The sequence below is a fragment of the Rhincodon typus genome, chromosome 31 (genome assembly GCF_021869965.1).
Source record: "Rhincodon typus isolate 14 chromosome 31, sRhiTyp1.1, whole genome shotgun sequence".
In the NCBI taxonomy this organism is placed as follows: domain Eukaryota; kingdom Metazoa; phylum Chordata; class Chondrichthyes; order Orectolobiformes; family Rhincodontidae; genus Rhincodon; species Rhincodon typus.
This window is the reverse complement of record NC_063362.1, coordinates 18707239-18725695: the sequence shown is the minus strand read 5'-3', so window position 1 is coordinate 18725695 and position 18457 is coordinate 18707239. Positions and strand designations below refer to the sequence as shown.

Sequence of the window (18457 nt, the reverse complement as noted above, 5' to 3'; positions counted from 1 at the left end):
TCTAGAAAGTTTCCAGGTACCAAAGTTAAACTGTCTAGTCTGTAGTTGCTTGGCTTACCATTCACACCCTTTTTTGACCAATGGTTCAAAATTCCCCAGTCTTGCCCAATACCATCTCTTTATCAATTTTAAACCCTTTTCGCAACCGAAATTCCTTCTTTCTCTACACCCTGGTCATTACTTGGTATATACAGATACAAACTATGGTAATACTTCAGCCATGCCCTCTGCCTTCATGTGTAAATCCCCATTTTGGTTGCTAATCAGCCCCATTACTCCTTTCACCACACTTTTACAAATTTACATGGCTAATGACAACTGTGGGATTCACTTTAATGTTAGCTGCCAACCTCTTTTTATACTTACTTTTAGCTTCTCACTTGCTTTTTTTTTTAAGAAACCAATCCTCTAACCTTCTATATTCAGGCTTGTTCTCAATTGTATTTTCAACGCAATATCTGGCCTAAGTATACATTTTCTTTTCTATCATAATTTCTATACCTTTTGTCACTCAAGCAGCTCTCTAGATTTGTTTGCTCTACTTTTCCCATTCAAGGAATATCTTTATTGCGCCCAAAGCATTTCTTCAGAAACGATAGCTCATTGTTCAGCTGCCTTTATCCCACCAAACGTAGAGCCTAGTTTATATGACACAAATCTATTCTTGTCCCACTGAACTTTGCTTTCCCTCAGTTAGTTTATCTTACTCTGCACTGTGCCACTGGAAAAGTCTCAAATTAATTACTCCATCAAATTTCTTCACCATCTCTGCACTAAACAGAACAATTCAACTTTCTTCCCATATCCTCAATGACATTCTTGTAAAATTCCTCCGGACCTTTTGAAAGGATGTAGTGCTTTTCCTCAGTCTGGTCTCGGAATTACACACAACATCCCAGCTGGGAGATAACCAATGACTTATAAAGATTCACAATAACTTCCTTGCTTTAGTATTCATACACGTTTTATATCCCTCTAATTTTTAACCTGCTTTCTCGCCACCTCCAAAGATATGTGCGTCTTTGCCTCCAGGTCCTGTAGGTCCTGCACCTAAAATAAAGTTGCGCCATTTATTTAATATCATCTCCCCTCATTTTCCATACTCCAAAGTTAACTTGCATCTGCCCATACCAACAGTCTGTGTCCTTCGGACAATACTCCTCACTGTGTTACTAAATTTCCAAGTTTTGTGCCATCTATAAACTTGGAAATTATGCCATTTTCTCAAATCCAGGTTAAATATACAAAAAACAGTACAGTGGTTGTAGAACTGACCCCCTGAGAAATACCATTGTATATTTTTCTGGTTGTTTGTTCTAAGAAGGTTTAATGAATGTTCAGGCACAAATCCATGGAAACCTAAGACTACAATGTAAAGTTTTATTAGTGCTATGTGCATGGATGTATGTCATAATTGTACGGTGTATCAAAGATGAATAGCACAGATCACACTCCGCTTCTGACACTCACAGTTAAAAGGTGTCGTCCCTGCTTGAAATCTTTGATTCCAGCCAATCGAGTTAGCATACACTCAAGACCACCACACTGAGCCATCACACCTGCCATTTTATACACCTCCTCTTCATCCTCCTCTTCATCTACACAGAAAAAACAATGATTAAGAACAGTGATGAAAACAATTGCAGTGAATGTCAGGGCAGTAGAAACGTTTATTGATTTAGAGCTTGAGCTGGGACAGGAAAAGCCTGAAGCTACAACTGTTACCTGTGGTCGAATCTAATGATTCAATAAACTCCTCAGTTGCATCACCAAGAAGTCCTCGCATTCGATAGATTATACGCATTGGCTCCCCCTGTGCAACATTAAAACAAATTAATCACTAAATAGTGACTTGGAAGTTATGGTACACAGTTACACTTGGGTTAAACATTAAAAATGCTTAGGAGTTGAAACAGAGTTTAGGCACTAGATTATATCTCACTGTTCAACTCATTTTAGTTGGTCTAGTCAGAGCTGCACTTTTGTCCTTAAATTAACCTGTTCAGAGATGTTATTATATAGCTCTGAACATAGGTCTCCTGGTTTAAAGGCAGGGACACTACCAACGTGCTACAAGAGCACTCTCAGATATCCTACAACTCCTACCCCAATCAGAAGCCAATTGTGCTTTTAACAATTGTGGATTTGTAGCCCTATCTGAAACCCACCCCATTTACTGATAACTCTGTATCACTGGCTTGCACTCACCTCATTGGCTGGACACCAGACCTTCTTGTATACTTCAGCCACTGGAAGGTCCAAACTGATTATTTTGTTGTTAACCAGGAGCTAACAAAAAAAGCACAGATCTTCAATTATCAATATTACTTTTAAAAATAAATTTATCCTGCAAGCTATAAACATAACCAGTTCACAGCAGCTAAGGAGACCATGTTAATACAGTGTGGAGCTGGAGAAACACAGTAGGTCAGGCAGCAGAGGAACAGGAAAGTCAACGTTTTGGGTTTACATCCTTCATCAGGACTGCCAGTTGCCTGACCTGTTGTGTTCCTCCAGCTCCACACAGTACTGACTCTGACCCCAGCACTATCTTGCTATCTCCAAGGAGGCAATGTCGCTTAGCTGGTGCCAGGTTTCAGGGCATCTCCACCAATCTGGAGGAAAATCTGGTATGGGAGAGGAAGAATCCAGTTATCATCGTGCAGGGGGAACACCAACGACTGAAAAGAAGAGAGATTGTTTTGAGGAAAACAAGCAGCGAGGGGGCTAAAATAAAAAAGCACAGTCAGAAAGGTAATCTCTGGATTATCATGTAAAATGTGCAAATTGGTGTGGGTAAATAAAAATCAGAGAGTTGAGTAAGTGACTCCAAGACTGGTGTGGGAGAAACGAGTTTTGACCCGTATGACATGGATACCTGCACTAGGGAAACAGGGAGCTATATGTCAATGTAGACAAAGACAAGTTGAGTGGGACAGAATAGGACAGAGTTTAACAATTGTAGTGCAAGAAAGAATAAGGGCCATGCAAGCAATAAAATAAAAAAAACCACTTTCTTAATGCAGAGCAGCTTCAATAAGATAGACAAACCAGTTGCACAATCACTATTACAGAGACACGGTTATAAAGTGACCAAAGTTGAAAAATAAGTAGTCTTAAGCACACAATGTTTCATATCGATAGGTCGAATGGAAAAGGAGGAAGTATACTCTGATAATAAAAGATGGCAAAGACATTTGCAATGAAGGACCTTCATCCAGAAAATCAAGAAACAGAATCAATATGATTAATATAAGCACTGTTCAGAAAATACTGGTGGCAGTTATTTATGGGTCCCTCCCAACAGGAGTTATACCACTGGACAGAGACTAAATTATTAGATCTGGCAGCATCTGTGAAGGAGGAAACAGTTAATGTTTTGGCTCCGGTGACCCTTCCTCAGAACTGATGGTGGCTGGGAATCCCAGCCACCATCAGTTCTGAGGAAGGGTCACTGGACCCGAAACGTTAACTGTGTTTCCTCCTTCACAGATGCTGCCAGACCTGCTGAGCTTTTCCAGCAACTTTGTTTTTGTTCCTGATTTACAGCATCCACAGTTCTTTCGATTTTTTACTAAATTATTAGAGCTAGTAACAAAGAGAATCAATAATTCTAGGGGTAATTAGTCTTGATACAGACTACACCAAATTGGCAAAGATGGTTTGGATGATGAGTTTGAGAATGTTTTTGTGACAATTTCCTGAGCAATTAAGTTGCGAAACCAATTAGGAATAAAGCTATTTTAGGTCTAGTATTGTGCATTCAGGTGGTGTTAATTAGTAATATAACAGTAAAAAGTTCACTGGGAAATAGTGATCATGATATATGGAAAGGGAGTGGTGTAGCGATAATGTCAATGGACTCGTAATCTACAGCCTCATGCTAATGCTCAGGGAGTATGGGTTTGAATCCTAGCCAGGCAAATGGTGAAATGGGAACGCAATTAAAATCTGGAATTGAATGTGAATCAAATGATGACCATGTAACCATAGTTAATTGTCATTAAAACCCATTTAGTTCACTAATACCCTTTTAGGGATGGAAATTGCCACCCTTACCTGGTCTGACAGACATGTAACTCCAGACCCACAGCAACATGGCTGACTCTTAACTGCCCTTTGAAATGGCCCAGCAAGCTGCTCAGTAGTATCGGACCATTACAAAGTTTAAAGTAGCGAAAGCAAAGACTACTTGGCATTGATGTACGTACCAGAAACAACAATGGCAAACCTAGCTCAGGAAACCTTGTAAAGTCCTCCGAACTAACATATAGAGGCTTGAGTCAGAAGTGAGAGAGTTGTCCCACTGACTAATCATAGAAAAACTGCAGAAAGCTACAACACAGAGATTTTGGGATACTTATGTACAAAACACAGAAAGCTAGCATGTGGGTGCAGCAGGTAATCAGGAAGGCTAATGGAATGTTGGTCCTTATTTCAACAGGTTGGAGTAGAAGAGTAGGGAAATCTTAGTGTCTAAGGTGCTGGTGAGACCACATCTGGAGTACTGTGAGCAGTTTTGTTTCCCTTATTTCAGGAAAGATTATAATTTCATCCAGAGAAGGTTCACAAGGATGATCCTTGGCATGGACAGAATGTCTTATGAGCAAAGACTAAAGAAGTTGGGACTCTATTCTATGGAGCTGAGAAGAATGGATGGTGACCTCATTGAAACACATGGAATTCTTAAGGGGCTTGACAGGGTAAATGCAGATAGGATCTTTCCCCTCATGGGAAAAGTCTAGGACCACATGGCATAGTTTCAGAATAAACGGGTGCCAATTGAAGACTGAGATGAGGAGGAAATTCTCCTCTCACAGGATTGAGCTTCTTTGGAATTCCTTGCCGGACAGAGCTGTGAGGACAGAGTTCTTCTCTATATTTAAGGCTAAGGTAGATTCTTGATCAGATGGGAATATTCGAGGCTTACGGGGAAAGGGTGGGCAAGTGGATGGAATCAGGGTCTAGGGGCCAAATGGCTTACTCCTGTTCCTATTTCTTATGGTCTTATGATCTAGGAACTTATAATATTGCAGAGTAGTAGTAAGTCTGAGCACCATGAGTGTTTTATAAACCAGCTAATGGCTGCCAGAAAGTTGATAAAAAAAAAAGAACGAGACTTGGCAGAAAGCAGACTATAAAGAACTTTCACAAGTGGATTGAAAACAAAAGTAGCTAAACTAGATGTTTATCCCTTAGATAGAGACAAGAAACAGTGTGGGGAATGAGGAAATGCTAGAAACATTGAATAAATGTCTTTCTGTCTGTCTTCATAGTAGTTGTTAGTTACAAACCAAATATAGTGAGCGACCAAGGTGCTTGTAAGAATGAAGAAATTAAGGCAATTTGGATAAGCAGAGAAAGGTATTGGAGAACCTCAAAAACTAAATCTGACATCTCCAGAATGTGACGGCCTACATAATTTCACAAAAAGTTAGTTGCAATTATTGGATGCATTTGCTATGATTTTCTAAAATTCTCTCAATTCTCTAACAGTGCCAGAGGTTATAAGTTCACCATAAGGGCTGCAACAATTAAAAGAGGGTTGTCATTAACATCAGGTACAGATTGGGCAATAAATTCAGCCACACCTGCATACTGGGCACAAATGTAAAAATAAATTTGGATTGTAACCTCTTTAAACAAAAGGCCTCCAAATCATTACTGAGAGTTTGTTGGAATCAGGGCTTCATTTTTGTTACCGTTTCTTTTTGTACTGGTTCATACCTCCATCCCACTGTCATCTTCTAGCAGTGCTACAAGGTCACAATCCTGACAAATCTTATTTTTAATGTCTCTCATTAGTGGTCCAATTCCAGGCTCACTGCTGCTGTAGGGATTTCCAGGCATCCTGCCCTGTAAGAAGTCTTCTTGTTGTGGATCCTTCTCCAATGTCACGAAGAACTCAGTCACTTCATTTTCCTCCTGTAGAGAGAGAGCAGATGTATTGACAAAGATAATCATCTTTGTTTTACCAGCATTGAATATCTCAGATGTAGGATTATTAGTGAGGAAACATTCTGCATATGTACCCTCAAGACCGTTACAAGGGCACTTCTTTATCAACATTCAGCAGCTTCCCCTCTTTGCTTAAGCTCAAAATCTCCCTCCCCTGAACTTACCTCACCTCCAGTCTAGCAATATGCTTTTGCTGTTTATATACTTCACTAGTATCTAAACTCTCTAACTGTAATCAACCCCAATCTCCTATTTGACTGCATGCTGATCCTTTGATTCCTATTCATTTTTCATTTGAATTTATAACAAAGAACACCTATATTGGCATAGGATGTACTGATACAGCACCATCTCCACTTGTATCTCAGTTCTCCATGGCTTTGCTCACCATTTGTTAATGGCTTCCAACATTACACAAGCCTCACTAACCACTCCTCCATCAACCTATTCCGTTTCCAGCTTCTTATACATTCCCTCTTGCTTTGTCCCATCATTGGTGACCACGTATTTAGCCATTTAGGCCCTATCCTCTGAAGTTCCTTTCTTAAATACCTTCCAATTAGTTCCTTTACTTCCTTCAAGACCCTTTATAAGAAATCACTTCCTGAACAAAATCATCTCTTCCACTCTCCTTTGGCTCAGCAATTTTCTCCCTTCAGTTTTTGAGGCTGCCTTGGGACGCTTTTCTGTACTAAAAAGGTACCATATAAATATCACTGGGTCCTTCTGGCACTTGTTGTTCAGTGACACGCATTGTAACGATCAGAGAAACTGCAAGAGCAATCATACAACAATTATAATTCAGCTTGGTAGAAAAGTCTCGGAAACTAAGGAGGCATGGGATTCAGGGAAATTGGCTGTCTGGATACAAAACTGGCTGTCCAATAGATGGAAAGTATTCAGCCTGGAGCTCGGTGACCAGTGGTGCTCCACAGGAATCTGTTCTGGGACCTCTGCTCTTTGTGATCTTTATAAATGACTTGGATGAGGAAGTGGAAGGGTGGGTTAGTAAGTTTACCGATGACACGAAGATTGATGGAGCTGTTGTAGGTTGCAACGGGACATTGACAGGATGCAGAGCTGGGCAAAGAAGTGGCAGATGGAATTCAACCCAGAAAAAAGTGTGAAGTGATTCATTTTGGAAGGTCGAATTTGAAGGCAGAATACAGGGTTAATGGCAGGATTCTCGATAGTGTGGAGGAACAGAAGGATCTTGGGATCCACGTCCATAGATCTCTCAAAGTTGCGACCCAAGTTGATAGGGTTGTAAAGAAGGTATATGGTGTGTTGGCTTTCATTGGCAGGGGAATTGAGTTTAAGAGCCACGAGGTCATGCTGCAGCTCTATAAAACTCTGGTTAGACCACACTTGGAATATTGTGTTCAGTTCTGGTTGCCTCATTATAGGAAAGATGTGGAAGCTTTAGAGAGGGTGCAGAGGAGATTTACCAAGATGCTGTCTGGACTGGAGGGCAGGTCTTATGAGGAAAGGTTGAGGGAACTAGGGCTTTTCTCATTGGAGAAAAGAAGGATGAGAGGTGACTTGATAGAGGTGTACAAGATGATGAGAGACATAGATAGAGTGGATAGTCAGAAACTTTTTCCCAGGGCGGAAATGACTATTACAAGGGGGCATAATTATATAGTGACCGGAGGAAGGTATAGGGGAGATGTCAGAGGTGGGTTCTTTACACAGAGAATGGTGGGCATGTGGAATGCGCTACCGGCAGTGGCAGTGGAATCAGATACTTTGCAGACTTTTAAGCGACTCTTGGATAGGCACATGGAGGATAGAAAAATGTGGAGTGTGCATGGTAGATTGATCTTAGTAGGATAATAGATCGGAACAACATCATGGGCCAAAGGGCCTGTATTGTGCCATACGGTTCTGAAAGTCTCAATTATAGTTCTAAATTTATATCGTTGAAATTTGTATCACGAAAGCACAGAATTGTATGAAAAATTAACACCCATGATGTCCTGGTTCTGACTTCCATGAACGATGTGTGTACAGATTCACAAAAACAACCAACGGGCCACAATTTTTAACTGTTTTAACATGACTCATTTATACAGCATCCTGGTTTTGGGGAACGTTAAGCTGCAAGGAAATAGGATTTCTGACTGAGCCATTCATGTGCAATTTCCCTGTAGGCCAGATAATTGATCCAATGTAAAAAAACCAATACTCTCATGATGTCTTTTGTACTTACCGGGTAGATGATGCTGCACAGCCTTTCAAAGATGAATACTGGTGTTCGGTAATCATCAAGGCTGTATCGTTTAGCAGTCTCAATACAGACAGCCATGAATGCCTTTGTTTCAGACTCTGTACCTACAAAAAAGTGAGAGAGTTTGAATTCAATCAACACTATAAACAAAAACGTTTTTACTCCCGAGGCAACACCAGGCTCAAATTTTCCCACAGCTTTAAGCACATCACCATATTCTGTAAATTCTGCAATCTCTAGAACAGCTTGTTCAACACAGTCTCTTTACTCTCAATGCCATGAACCCTAATGTTGTGTAACAACCTCTTGCATGGCACCTTACTGGTTTCTAAAATTCCTTCCACATCCAGGTTTTCTATCTTGCTAAATTGAGAAATAGAAAGCCCACAGGCTAAAATAAAGGCCATTTGTGGATGGTGAAAATAATTTAGGACTTTATAACATTAAAAGAGGCAGCTTATAATATTGCCAAGAAAAGTCACAAACCTGAGAATTGGGAAGTCTTACATATGAGCAAAGAATGGTCAAGAACACAGAAAGGGGGTGGTCAAAGATTAAAAAAAAAGACTGCAGAAGCTAAGATGAGTATGTACCAAGAAAGACAGCAAGAAGAGAAAAGTAAACTTTGGACCCTTAAAAGTTGAGACAGGAGAAATTATAGTACAGAACGTGGAAATGATAATATGTTGATAAACAGTCCTGACTTCACAGGAAAAAACACAAAAAAGTAACACTGATATTGGGGACCAAACATCCATTAGGTGAAAACCATACTAATATTTGTAATTAATTTTAGTAAAGGCAAGTACTGGAGAAATTAATGGGATTGTAAGCTGACAGACACCCCACATAGGTTCTTAAAGAATTAGCTGCGGAAACCAGTGCGCTTGCTGTGACCGTCCAAAATTCTTTAAAATTCTCATACAGTCCAGTCGACTGCAAGTTGCAAATTTAACACTGCAATCCAAGAATGGAAGAAAACAGGGAACCGTTAGCCAGTTAACTTGTTGTCAATCATCAGGGGACTGCTGGAACCCATTATTAATGAAGGGATAACAGGACACCAAAAACCACAACAGTGAGCATAGTTTTATGAAAGCAAAATCATGTTTGATAAAGTAAAGTTTCAGAAGATGTAACTAACAGCAGATTACAAGGGAGACTAATTAATGCAGCATAGTTGGAGTTTCAAAAGCATTTAACAAAGTGCCACCCAAAGTCTATGCACAAGATAAAGGCACATGGAGTTGGAGGAATCTCTCAGCATGGACAAAAGATTAAAGGACAGAAAACAAACAGTCAGGACAAATGGATCATTTTTCGGAGTTAATACACTGTTACTAGCGGGGTGCTCCAAAGATCAGTGTTGCGACATCAGCTATATAAACTATATTAACCACATAGTCGAAAAAAAAGTGTAATAAGCGAAAGTAATTCAAATGATTTGAATATTGGATCCAGTTTCAGGTGAATCACTTTAGGAAGGTGTCGTGGTTATAGAGAGGTTCACTAAATTATAACAAATAAACCAAAGAGACCTAGGCTTTAATTCTGGCAAACTAGAGCTCTTCAGTTGATGAGGTGTGATAGAGAACTTCAAAATTAAATATAGGCTATTGAATATTGGGAAGGATTGTTTCAGAAAGCTAACACAGGTATAAATGGGTTAAATGTGTGCCTTCCACGTAACAAAATTCCAAGGCAAAATGTCAGTAAAAAGAACAGGCATTGACAGTGGTTCTTCCCACAATCGCAGGATATTGAGAAAGAGACACCCTCACACAGTGAGCGCGAGAACACCACAGCGAGACACAGAAGTACAACCTTTGTTCCCCCTTTAAAATAGAGTTCAAACTTAAGGAAGTTTAAATGCGCTCGTTTTACTACCTGTCGTCATGTCTTCTAACATCTCAAGCAACATGTCTTGTGTCTCATCAATCAGTTTTGTCCGCTGAACCACTAGTTTTCGCAGGCACAAGTAGCCATTCAGGACAGTGCCCACCAAGCGACTCTTGAAGTGACGTTTTATTGATTCTACCTCCACAAAAGATGAAAGCAGACCTGAAACAAGGCAGTGAAATAGTGAGTATGTCTAATATACAACTATCTATCCATTTGTATATTAGTGTGCAACTGCTCTGTAACACTGTACACCTCACCTGTCAGGCTTTTTAAAGCATATCCCTGCTGAAGGTCAGTACTAAGTGTTGCCTCTTCTAGTGCCAGTAAATGGGCAATTTCCTAAAACAAATCAGGTGACATGAGCATCAAAACTGAAGAATTCAGACACAACAGATAACAGCAATTAAAACAGTGATATTCTTTCCATCTTCGTTCTCAAGAAACCATCAATTCACTCAATGGTGCAGAGGCACTGTCCCTTGTTACGTCCTTTTATCTCATTCAAATAGCAATTTTCATTATGGAGGTTTAACAGTGTGGTTATGCCATTCGGAGGGCATCACAAATGAGCCCAATTCTGTCCTAACTAGATGTCTATGTTTCCCAATAGGAGTCAGCAAATAGCAACGAGAGCATAAGAGCTGGTTGACTTTTATTCTTACATTAAACCCAGGGCATGAATCTTAAATTGTGACCAGACTGCCACTCTGACTGAAACCAGCTATCCTAATAGAAACAATGGATGGAACCCAAAAATGTTTTAAGTACTAAACAAACTTGCTGAATAAGTCCTGCTTATGAGCAAATCCTGTTGGCTCCTTCTCTTAAAAAGACTCCTGTTTCTGAAGCAGAATCTCAGTTTTCATAAAATTAAATTTGTTGCACTGCTATTGCCTTGACCTGTTAAAAATTAGCAAATAAATCTATATGTAAAATTATGGAAGTGTGAACATCTAATGGTTAACAGAACATTGGTGAGAGTAATGCTAATGCATACAAGCGATCTAATGTTCAGAAAGAATTCTGAATCAGGTAGAAAATTAGATTTACTTCATGCTGAACAAGAGCAATACAATGAAAGGAATAACCCTAAAGATCTGAGGAAAATTCACTAGCCTTGTATTTTAAGCTTATTCCTCTCTGCACAGATGTTGTTTGACTAGCTGAGTATTTATAGCATTTTTTAAAAAAATTCAAGATTTACCTTCCTTTGGACAAGTTAACTGAGTGGGCAAATGCAGGTCAGATGAAGAATAATGTAGCTAAATGTGAAGTTATTCACTTTGGCAGCAAAAAACAGGGAGACAGATTATCTGAATGGCAATAGGCTGGGAAAGGAGGAAGTGTAATGACACCTGGGTGTCCTTGTACACCAGTTGCTGAAACTAAGTATGCAGGTGCAGAAGACAGTGAAGAAGGCAAATAGTACATTAGACTTTGTAGCAAGAGGATTCAAGTACAAGAGCAGTGATGTCTTGCTGCAACTGTACAGTACTGTGTGCCATTTTGGCCTCCTTATTTGAGGAAGGATATTCTGGCTACGCAGGGAGTGCACCAAATGTTTACCAGACTGATTCCTGGGATGGCAGGGCTGACACGGACACTGGATTGAAGATTATATATACTAGAGTTTAAAGAAATGAGGGGCAATTTCATAGAAATCTATAAAATTCTACCAGAACTAGAAAGGCTAAACACAGGAAGGATGCTCCCAATGACTGGAGAGTTCAGAACCAGGAGGTCACAGTCTAAGGACACAGATTAGGAGCCCATTTATGACTGAGATGAGGAGAAATGTCTTTATCCAGAGAGTGGTGAGCCAGTGCAATTCTCTGCTACAAAAAGCAATTGAGGCCAAAACACTGAATACGTTTTCAAGAAGAAATTAAATATCGTGTTTGGGGCTATAGAGATCAAAGTGCATGGAGAGAAGGCGGAACAGGTTACTGAGTTGGATGATCTGCTACGATCTTACTGAATGGTATAATGGGCTTGAAGGGCTGAATGGCCTGCACCTGCTCCTATATTCTCTTTCCTTTAAAGCTCATTACCATTTGTGGTTAATTGAATAGCACAGCAAACACAATATTGCTCAAATATGCTAATTATATACCAAATCCCAGGCAATTCAAATTCATCCTAGCTTACAACAGCATAGCTTTTAATTATGCTTTGAAAATGTAATTAAGTTACAGAAAGCTCTGTTCCCACAGTACTTGAACTGTGTACACAGCAGAAAAACACTGACAACTGGCGCCCAACCCTTTCAAGGTATTCAATGCATCTGTAAAAAAGCTGACATTTCAGTGAGGGTGGGATTGTCCTATGATAGCTTGCTAACATTTACTCAACAAAATTACACCCTAAAACAATGATATCTATATTGAATCAACCCTGACCCTACGAGATCAATCTCTTCCCCAGATTATAGCTCATATCTCGACCTCTCAAATACAAATAGCATAAATGACAGCTCTGAAATGTCACTCTGCCTACTACAAGTGATCTAAACCAGCGTTGTCATCATACTGGCAGTACACATCTGTTGCTAAACTTGTCTAGGAGCTAATGAACCTAAAGAATCCAACAGACTCTCAGGGGATTAACTAGGAATTGGTTTGGTAGCTAATACCAACAAAAGACAAAAAAGACAAGATCACCTGAGGCAAATTATGCAGGGAGGGAAATGAGACAGATTAAAATCTTGGAAAACATTTTTCTTAGACATTTGGGCAGAAGCCATTTAGTTGGTGAGTTTAGTAGGGTGGGGATCGAGGGCTGTGCCAATCATGATATAATGTTGTGAAAAAATAGTTTAACATCTGAGATTTTGGAATAGAATCAAAATTGGCTTGTCAGAGTCAGACCTTTGTGATCAGGTTTCCGATGTACGGCAGCACTCCTCGAGCGGCCAGGTAGATCTTCCAATGAGCTGGTTTGATGAGTTTCTGATAGAGTGCAAGATACTCTGCTGCACATTCTCCAGCAACACTTAGTTCATCCAGGTAACTATCAATTCAAAAATACAGAAGATTAAAATCATAAACCACCATTTGAAAACAGTAGAAGTTCCAGCGATTCTATTTGCAAATATTTGTCTCCAAGGCTGACCACTGATCATAGTTAACATTAGTGAAAAACTACAATGCGAGTCTGCCACATTTCCCAGGAGTTGGGTGACTCCACAGCAGCCCCGAGATTAACCTAGAACCATCCTCATCCTGGTGTTTGTAACAGTGGCAACAGAGCAATGTCTTCCACTTTCAACAATGAATTCAATAATTGAAGGCCAAAATTTCTGCTCCATTTATTTCCTTTTATTTGTTTGGTGTTGTTTCTTCTTTCAGTCAGCAGCACATCTGCTCAAGGCACATCTTTCATTTCTCTACTTGCATCATCACCATTCTCATATGGTTCCAGAGAATGAACATTTTGATCAGAGTCTCCTCTGACTTTCACAGATCTTCTTTTCATCCTTGTCACACCCACTCCTTGCTCAAAACCCATTACATCTGTAACTTTTCCAGTTCTGACGAAAGGTTACAGACCTGAAATGCTAATACTGCGAGTCTCCTCACATACTGCCAAAACCAAGTATTTCCATATTTCTGTTTTCGATGAAACAGCATATACCCCATAACTGACATCAGTTGGAAAGAACAATTACATCTTGTAGGAAAATTAACATTCTTATAAAAAGACTGAAGAAATATTCACTAATACTATTTACACCCTCCTGCTAAAAGGCTAATGTATTTGCAATTTAATTGTATCCCACTTGTAATTTCTAAATGAGAAAGTGAAAATTGAAAATTCTATCATGGACAAGGTCACACTGCCTGAAGCAAACAAGATCTTCCCTTGCTCCAGCTTCCCTAATTATTTTTATAGACAGTGGGGAACCTGAATAACCACCAGAAAGTCAATTAAAATCATAAATATGTAAACATGGGCAGGCAAGGAATTCTATAAGAGGCAAAACTACAAACTTCCTCCACTGAACTACTACGCTGTAATTGAGACTTCAACCTGGAGTGAAGGGACTTTAAAGCTATACTTTTCTCAATGAATGGGAAGGTACCTGGTCAGGAGATCAAGGACTTGTTGCTTGCGGCTTGGAATGGTAGTAAGTGCTTCCACAATAGTACAGGCAGCCTGACGTGCAGCTTGTGTTGCAGGAGTGAACAGTACCTGAGAAACACCAAAGTTGAGTGGATCATACAATAGTACAGTGATTTCAGAACAGTAGAAAAGAGCTAAGTCCATTCATTTCAGGCAATCTGCCAGCAGATTTTGCATTATTGCTGTAAAACTGTGCTGCTTTAACACCTGGCTATGGTAATGAACCAAAAACCAAAATGAAATCACATGAACAACTTCCACGTGCAGTCTAGCATAATAATGATGTATATAGTTACCTAAATTTAACAAGTGTTACTTACCACTAACTCAAGAAATACCTCTTGGTGATCAGTGATTTTTTTTTTTTTAAAAAGTGACACATGGACTAGAGAACCCCAGAAAGCATCTTCAGACAAGACATGAAACAATGTAGAAGCTACCCCAGAAAAGCTGGCTGCAGGGTGACTGGGAATGAGAACATCTGGGGAATTTAGTTTTTTGCAAGGATAGGAAAACATGAAAAGGAGATGGAGTAGCATTGCTGGTTAGGTTAAAGAGGAAATTAACACAATAGTGAGGAAGGACATAAGCTCTAGTGAAGTAGAATCTGTACAGGTGGAGTTTAGGAAATTAGAGATGCAAACAATAAAAGGTACAGCAGTAATTATAAGCAACTTTAATCTGCATATAGACTGGGCAAATCAAACCAGTAACAATATCATAGAGGAATTCTTGGGAGTATGTATGGGATGGTTTTGTGGATCAATATGTTGAGGAACCAACCAGAAAACAGGGTATTGTGACTGGGTATTGTGTAATGAGAAAGGAATAATCGATAACCCAGCTGTGTAAGGCCCCTAGGAGAACAGTGATCATAAAATAATAGAATTTTTCAAAATGGCAGACGATTATGTAGTTGATTCTCTGAGACTAGGGTTCTGTATCTGAATGAAATAAACTAAATGGTATAAGCATGAGCCGGCAATGATAAATTGGGGAACACTACTTAAACAGCAACAGTGAACTAGGCACTGGTAAATATTTAAATCGCGCACAAATATAAAATGGGAAAAGTGGTCCGACCATGGCTAACAAGGGAAATTAGGGATTGTATTAGATCCAAGGAAGGGGCATACAAATTGGCCAATAAAAACAGCAGTCTAAGGATTGGGAGTGTTTTAGATTTAAGCAAAGGAGGACAAAGGGATTTGTTAAGGGGGGAACGAAATAGAATACAAGAGTAAGCTTGCAGAGAACGTGCAAACTAATGATAAAAGCTTCAACACGTGAAAAGAAAGTGATTAGTAAAGACAAGGTTAGTGAAGTGTGGGTTCTTCACAGTCAGAAACAGGGCAAGTTATAAGAGGCCAAGTAAATACACTTTTGGTTCATTCTTATTGGAGGACAAAAAACACCCCCAAAATGTTGGGGAGCAGAGTCTAAAGACAGGGAGGAACTGAATGAAATCAGTATTCATAGGGAAATGGTATTGTGGCAATTGAAAGGATTAAAGGCTGATAAAACCCCACAGCACAGGTTTGAAAAGCATACAGCATTGTTTGCAGAATGTGAGACCAATTCAAATTGTAATCGACCTACAATAGTCTTAATGACATAACCCAGTGATTCTGCATTGTTCAAATGCTGGACCTTCCCACAACCGGCTATTCGTGTAGCGTTTGACTGTTGTACTGAACAAAGCCTTCGCTTCTCCCCAGATTCAAGAAAACAGTAGTTGGCATAGAACGTACAGCATAGAAACAGATCAATTAGTCCATCAGATCTCTACTAATATTTAACAGTTGCCATAGTCATAGGAGACCATTGGATTGCTCTCGTTAGACAGACATCACTGTTGGTGGTTTAACTTGAGGGTCACCATACCTCAGGCAGGGGGAGAGGTAGAGGAGGAGGGTCTACGTGGTAACTTCAGCTGGTGCAGGAATTGAACCCTTGCTGTTGGCATTATTCTGCATTGCAAACCAGCCAATTAGTCAAGTAGGCTAACTAACACACTCTGCTGATGTTTATGTTCCTAATCAAAGGCATTTCCTGCAAACAGGGAGTTTGTCTGGCAGCTTCTACATTCCCTGTACTGACCTGGGGAAAATACACTAATTATCAGAGGCAGAAAAAAATCCGAGTGCATATGATACAGCTAAACATAGAGCTTAATGAAGAAGATAAGTTGTAAGATCATTGCTATGTATGGCCCATACCAGTTTTGCTGTTATACCATTATCACTTTGCTCTTTACCTGTCTCAGCCAATTATTGTGTCCTAGTTTGAGGTCCAAAGGTGAATTCCTCTTTCCACGTTTGCTTAGGAACTGCTTCCACTTCCATGCATATTTCTCCATCAGATAGAGTTGCCGCAGCTCTGTTTTACTTTGTGTTTTGCCTTCGTTGTCCAAAGCTGATGGAAGGAGAGGAAAAATCCCAAATAAATCAATGTGTTATCACAGAACTTTCACTTATGCAATCAAAATGAAGGAACTTCAATCCACTGGAATGGTTCATAAACAAATTCAAGTTCATTCATTTCACTGTCTGTTTCTTTCACACCTTTATGTTGTGTAAGACTTCAGATCTTGCAGAATGTGCCAATGCTTTTGCTTTGCATTCCTTACAATGAAATAGAACCATTCAAGTCACTTAGCCTCCCAGTATATTATCTGTAACAGCACAATCTTGGTTCTGACACACTACTACTCTCAGTTAGATAAGGATCCAAAGTGGTCAGACACAGGTCCTATCATACCCAGTCAAAGTCAACTGAACAAGGATAATGAGCCATTATGTAAATCAAGACAACAGTAGTGCAGTTTGCAGACTTTCCAAATACTGCAGTTGGATGTAGATAGACATTAGCAAGCTCTGCTCAATGTGCTTCTGATCTCACGTATACTGTCAAGAGATGCTGCCAAATGCTTGAATAATTAGCACATATACTCTCCATGAACAGCATCAGAAGCAGTGCTAATAGTTTGTAGCAATTACTGCCAAGGCTAAAATGGGGAAAAATAAAACAAAGATCAAAGAAAGAAAGATGAAGTCAACAGACCACTTTTTTTTAAAAATTCATTCAGGGGATGAGGGCATCGCTGGCTAGGCAGCATTTATTGCCCATCCCTAATTGCCCAGACCGCAGTTAAGAGTCAACCACATTGCTGTGGGTCTGGAGTCATGTGTAGGCCAGACCAGGCAAGGATGGCAGTTTCCTTCCCTAAAGGTCATTAATGAATCAGATGGATTTTTCCCGACAATCAACAATGGATTCACAGTCATTATTTGATTCTTAATTCCAGATGTTTATTGAATTCAAATTCCACCATCTGCGATGGTGGGATTTGAACCTGCATCCCCAGAACATTATCTGGGTCTCTGGATTAACAGTCCAGCGTTAATACCACTAGGCCATTGCCTCCTTTAGTCCTTAAGAGATTATTTAAACGATCAAACATGTCAGTTACTCTTTCCGCCTGTTGGACAGCATGAGTAATTAAGGTTTTATTTTGGAACTCTTGTTCAGCTGAAGAATTGTGCAACAGACAATCCCTTACTACAACGTTCCAAATAACATCAGATTCCTGCTAACGACATACAGCAACATCAAGATAATCCTATTCTCCAGATGCAGTACCTTGTCAGCAGGGCCATTAAAATCTGTAACACGTTGAAAGAAGAAGCCATGAGTGAAAGTTGTCCCTACCTCTGGCAGGCAAACATTTCTTCCATGCCTCATATGATGCTTTGGGATCCTTCTTGAGCCAAGCTTGGGCCTGTGCATGTATTTCATTACTATAGGGTTTAACAGTTGTAAGTGTATCAACTGAGATATCCTGGAGAAGAGAAAGAAATTAGTGTTAAACCTGAAATTAAAAAGGGAGGAACCAGGTCAATGTACTAGATCAGACAGCAGATGGGTTGACTCAATATATTCATCACTAGTGAGCTGGCACACCTTGTTTTTCTTGCTAGTTGGAGCAGGTGGTTTAATCAGCCGTTGAAGAATTCGCAGGCACATCAGTGTGATGTTCTCAACAACCACTGGGGTCTTAATATTCACAGCCATCAGATACAGGCTCAGAGCTACAGGGAGGATAACAAATCAGGATATTACACAATACAGCAATTCAAATCTCTCTGGTCTAGTAATGATGCAAGCACACAGTTTTCAATTAACCTACACGGATTTAGCATAAACATTTGTGTTTTAAAGAAAGCCATTCACAGAATGATGGAT

At 39.7% G+C, this 18457-nt stretch overlaps 2 protein-coding genes across 10 annotated transcripts in view; both read right to left on the bottom strand.

Moving 5' to 3' along the window:
* Positions 1-18457, bottom strand: part of aldh4a1 (aldehyde dehydrogenase 4 family, member A1) — a 419312-nt gene that overhangs the window by 135534 nt on the left and 265321 nt on the right. The window lies entirely within an intron of this gene.
* Positions 1-18457, bottom strand: part of ubr4 (ubiquitin protein ligase E3 component n-recognin 4) — a 259887-nt gene that overhangs the window by 35071 nt on the left and 206359 nt on the right. For all 7 annotated transcript variants that reach the window (XM_048614952.1, XM_048614953.1, XM_048614955.1 and 4 more), the window contains 12 exons: positions 18176-18303; positions 17924-18053; positions 16470-16627; positions 14172-14281; positions 12958-13099; positions 10348-10429; positions 10076-10249; positions 8171-8292; positions 5728-5925; positions 2209-2289; positions 1726-1813; positions 1471-1598 (listed from right to left, as the gene is read on the bottom strand). In XM_048614952.1, coding sequence (XP_048470909.1) covers positions 1471-1598; positions 1726-1813; positions 2209-2289; positions 5728-5925; positions 8171-8292; positions 10076-10249; positions 10348-10429; positions 12958-13099; positions 14172-14281; positions 16470-16627; positions 17924-18053; positions 18176-18303 — 1541 coding nt within the window. The remainder of the gene's footprint in view (positions 1-1470; positions 1599-1725; positions 1814-2208; positions 2290-5727; positions 5926-8170; positions 8293-10075; positions 10250-10347; positions 10430-12957; positions 13100-14171; positions 14282-16469; positions 16628-17923; positions 18054-18175; positions 18304-18457) is intronic.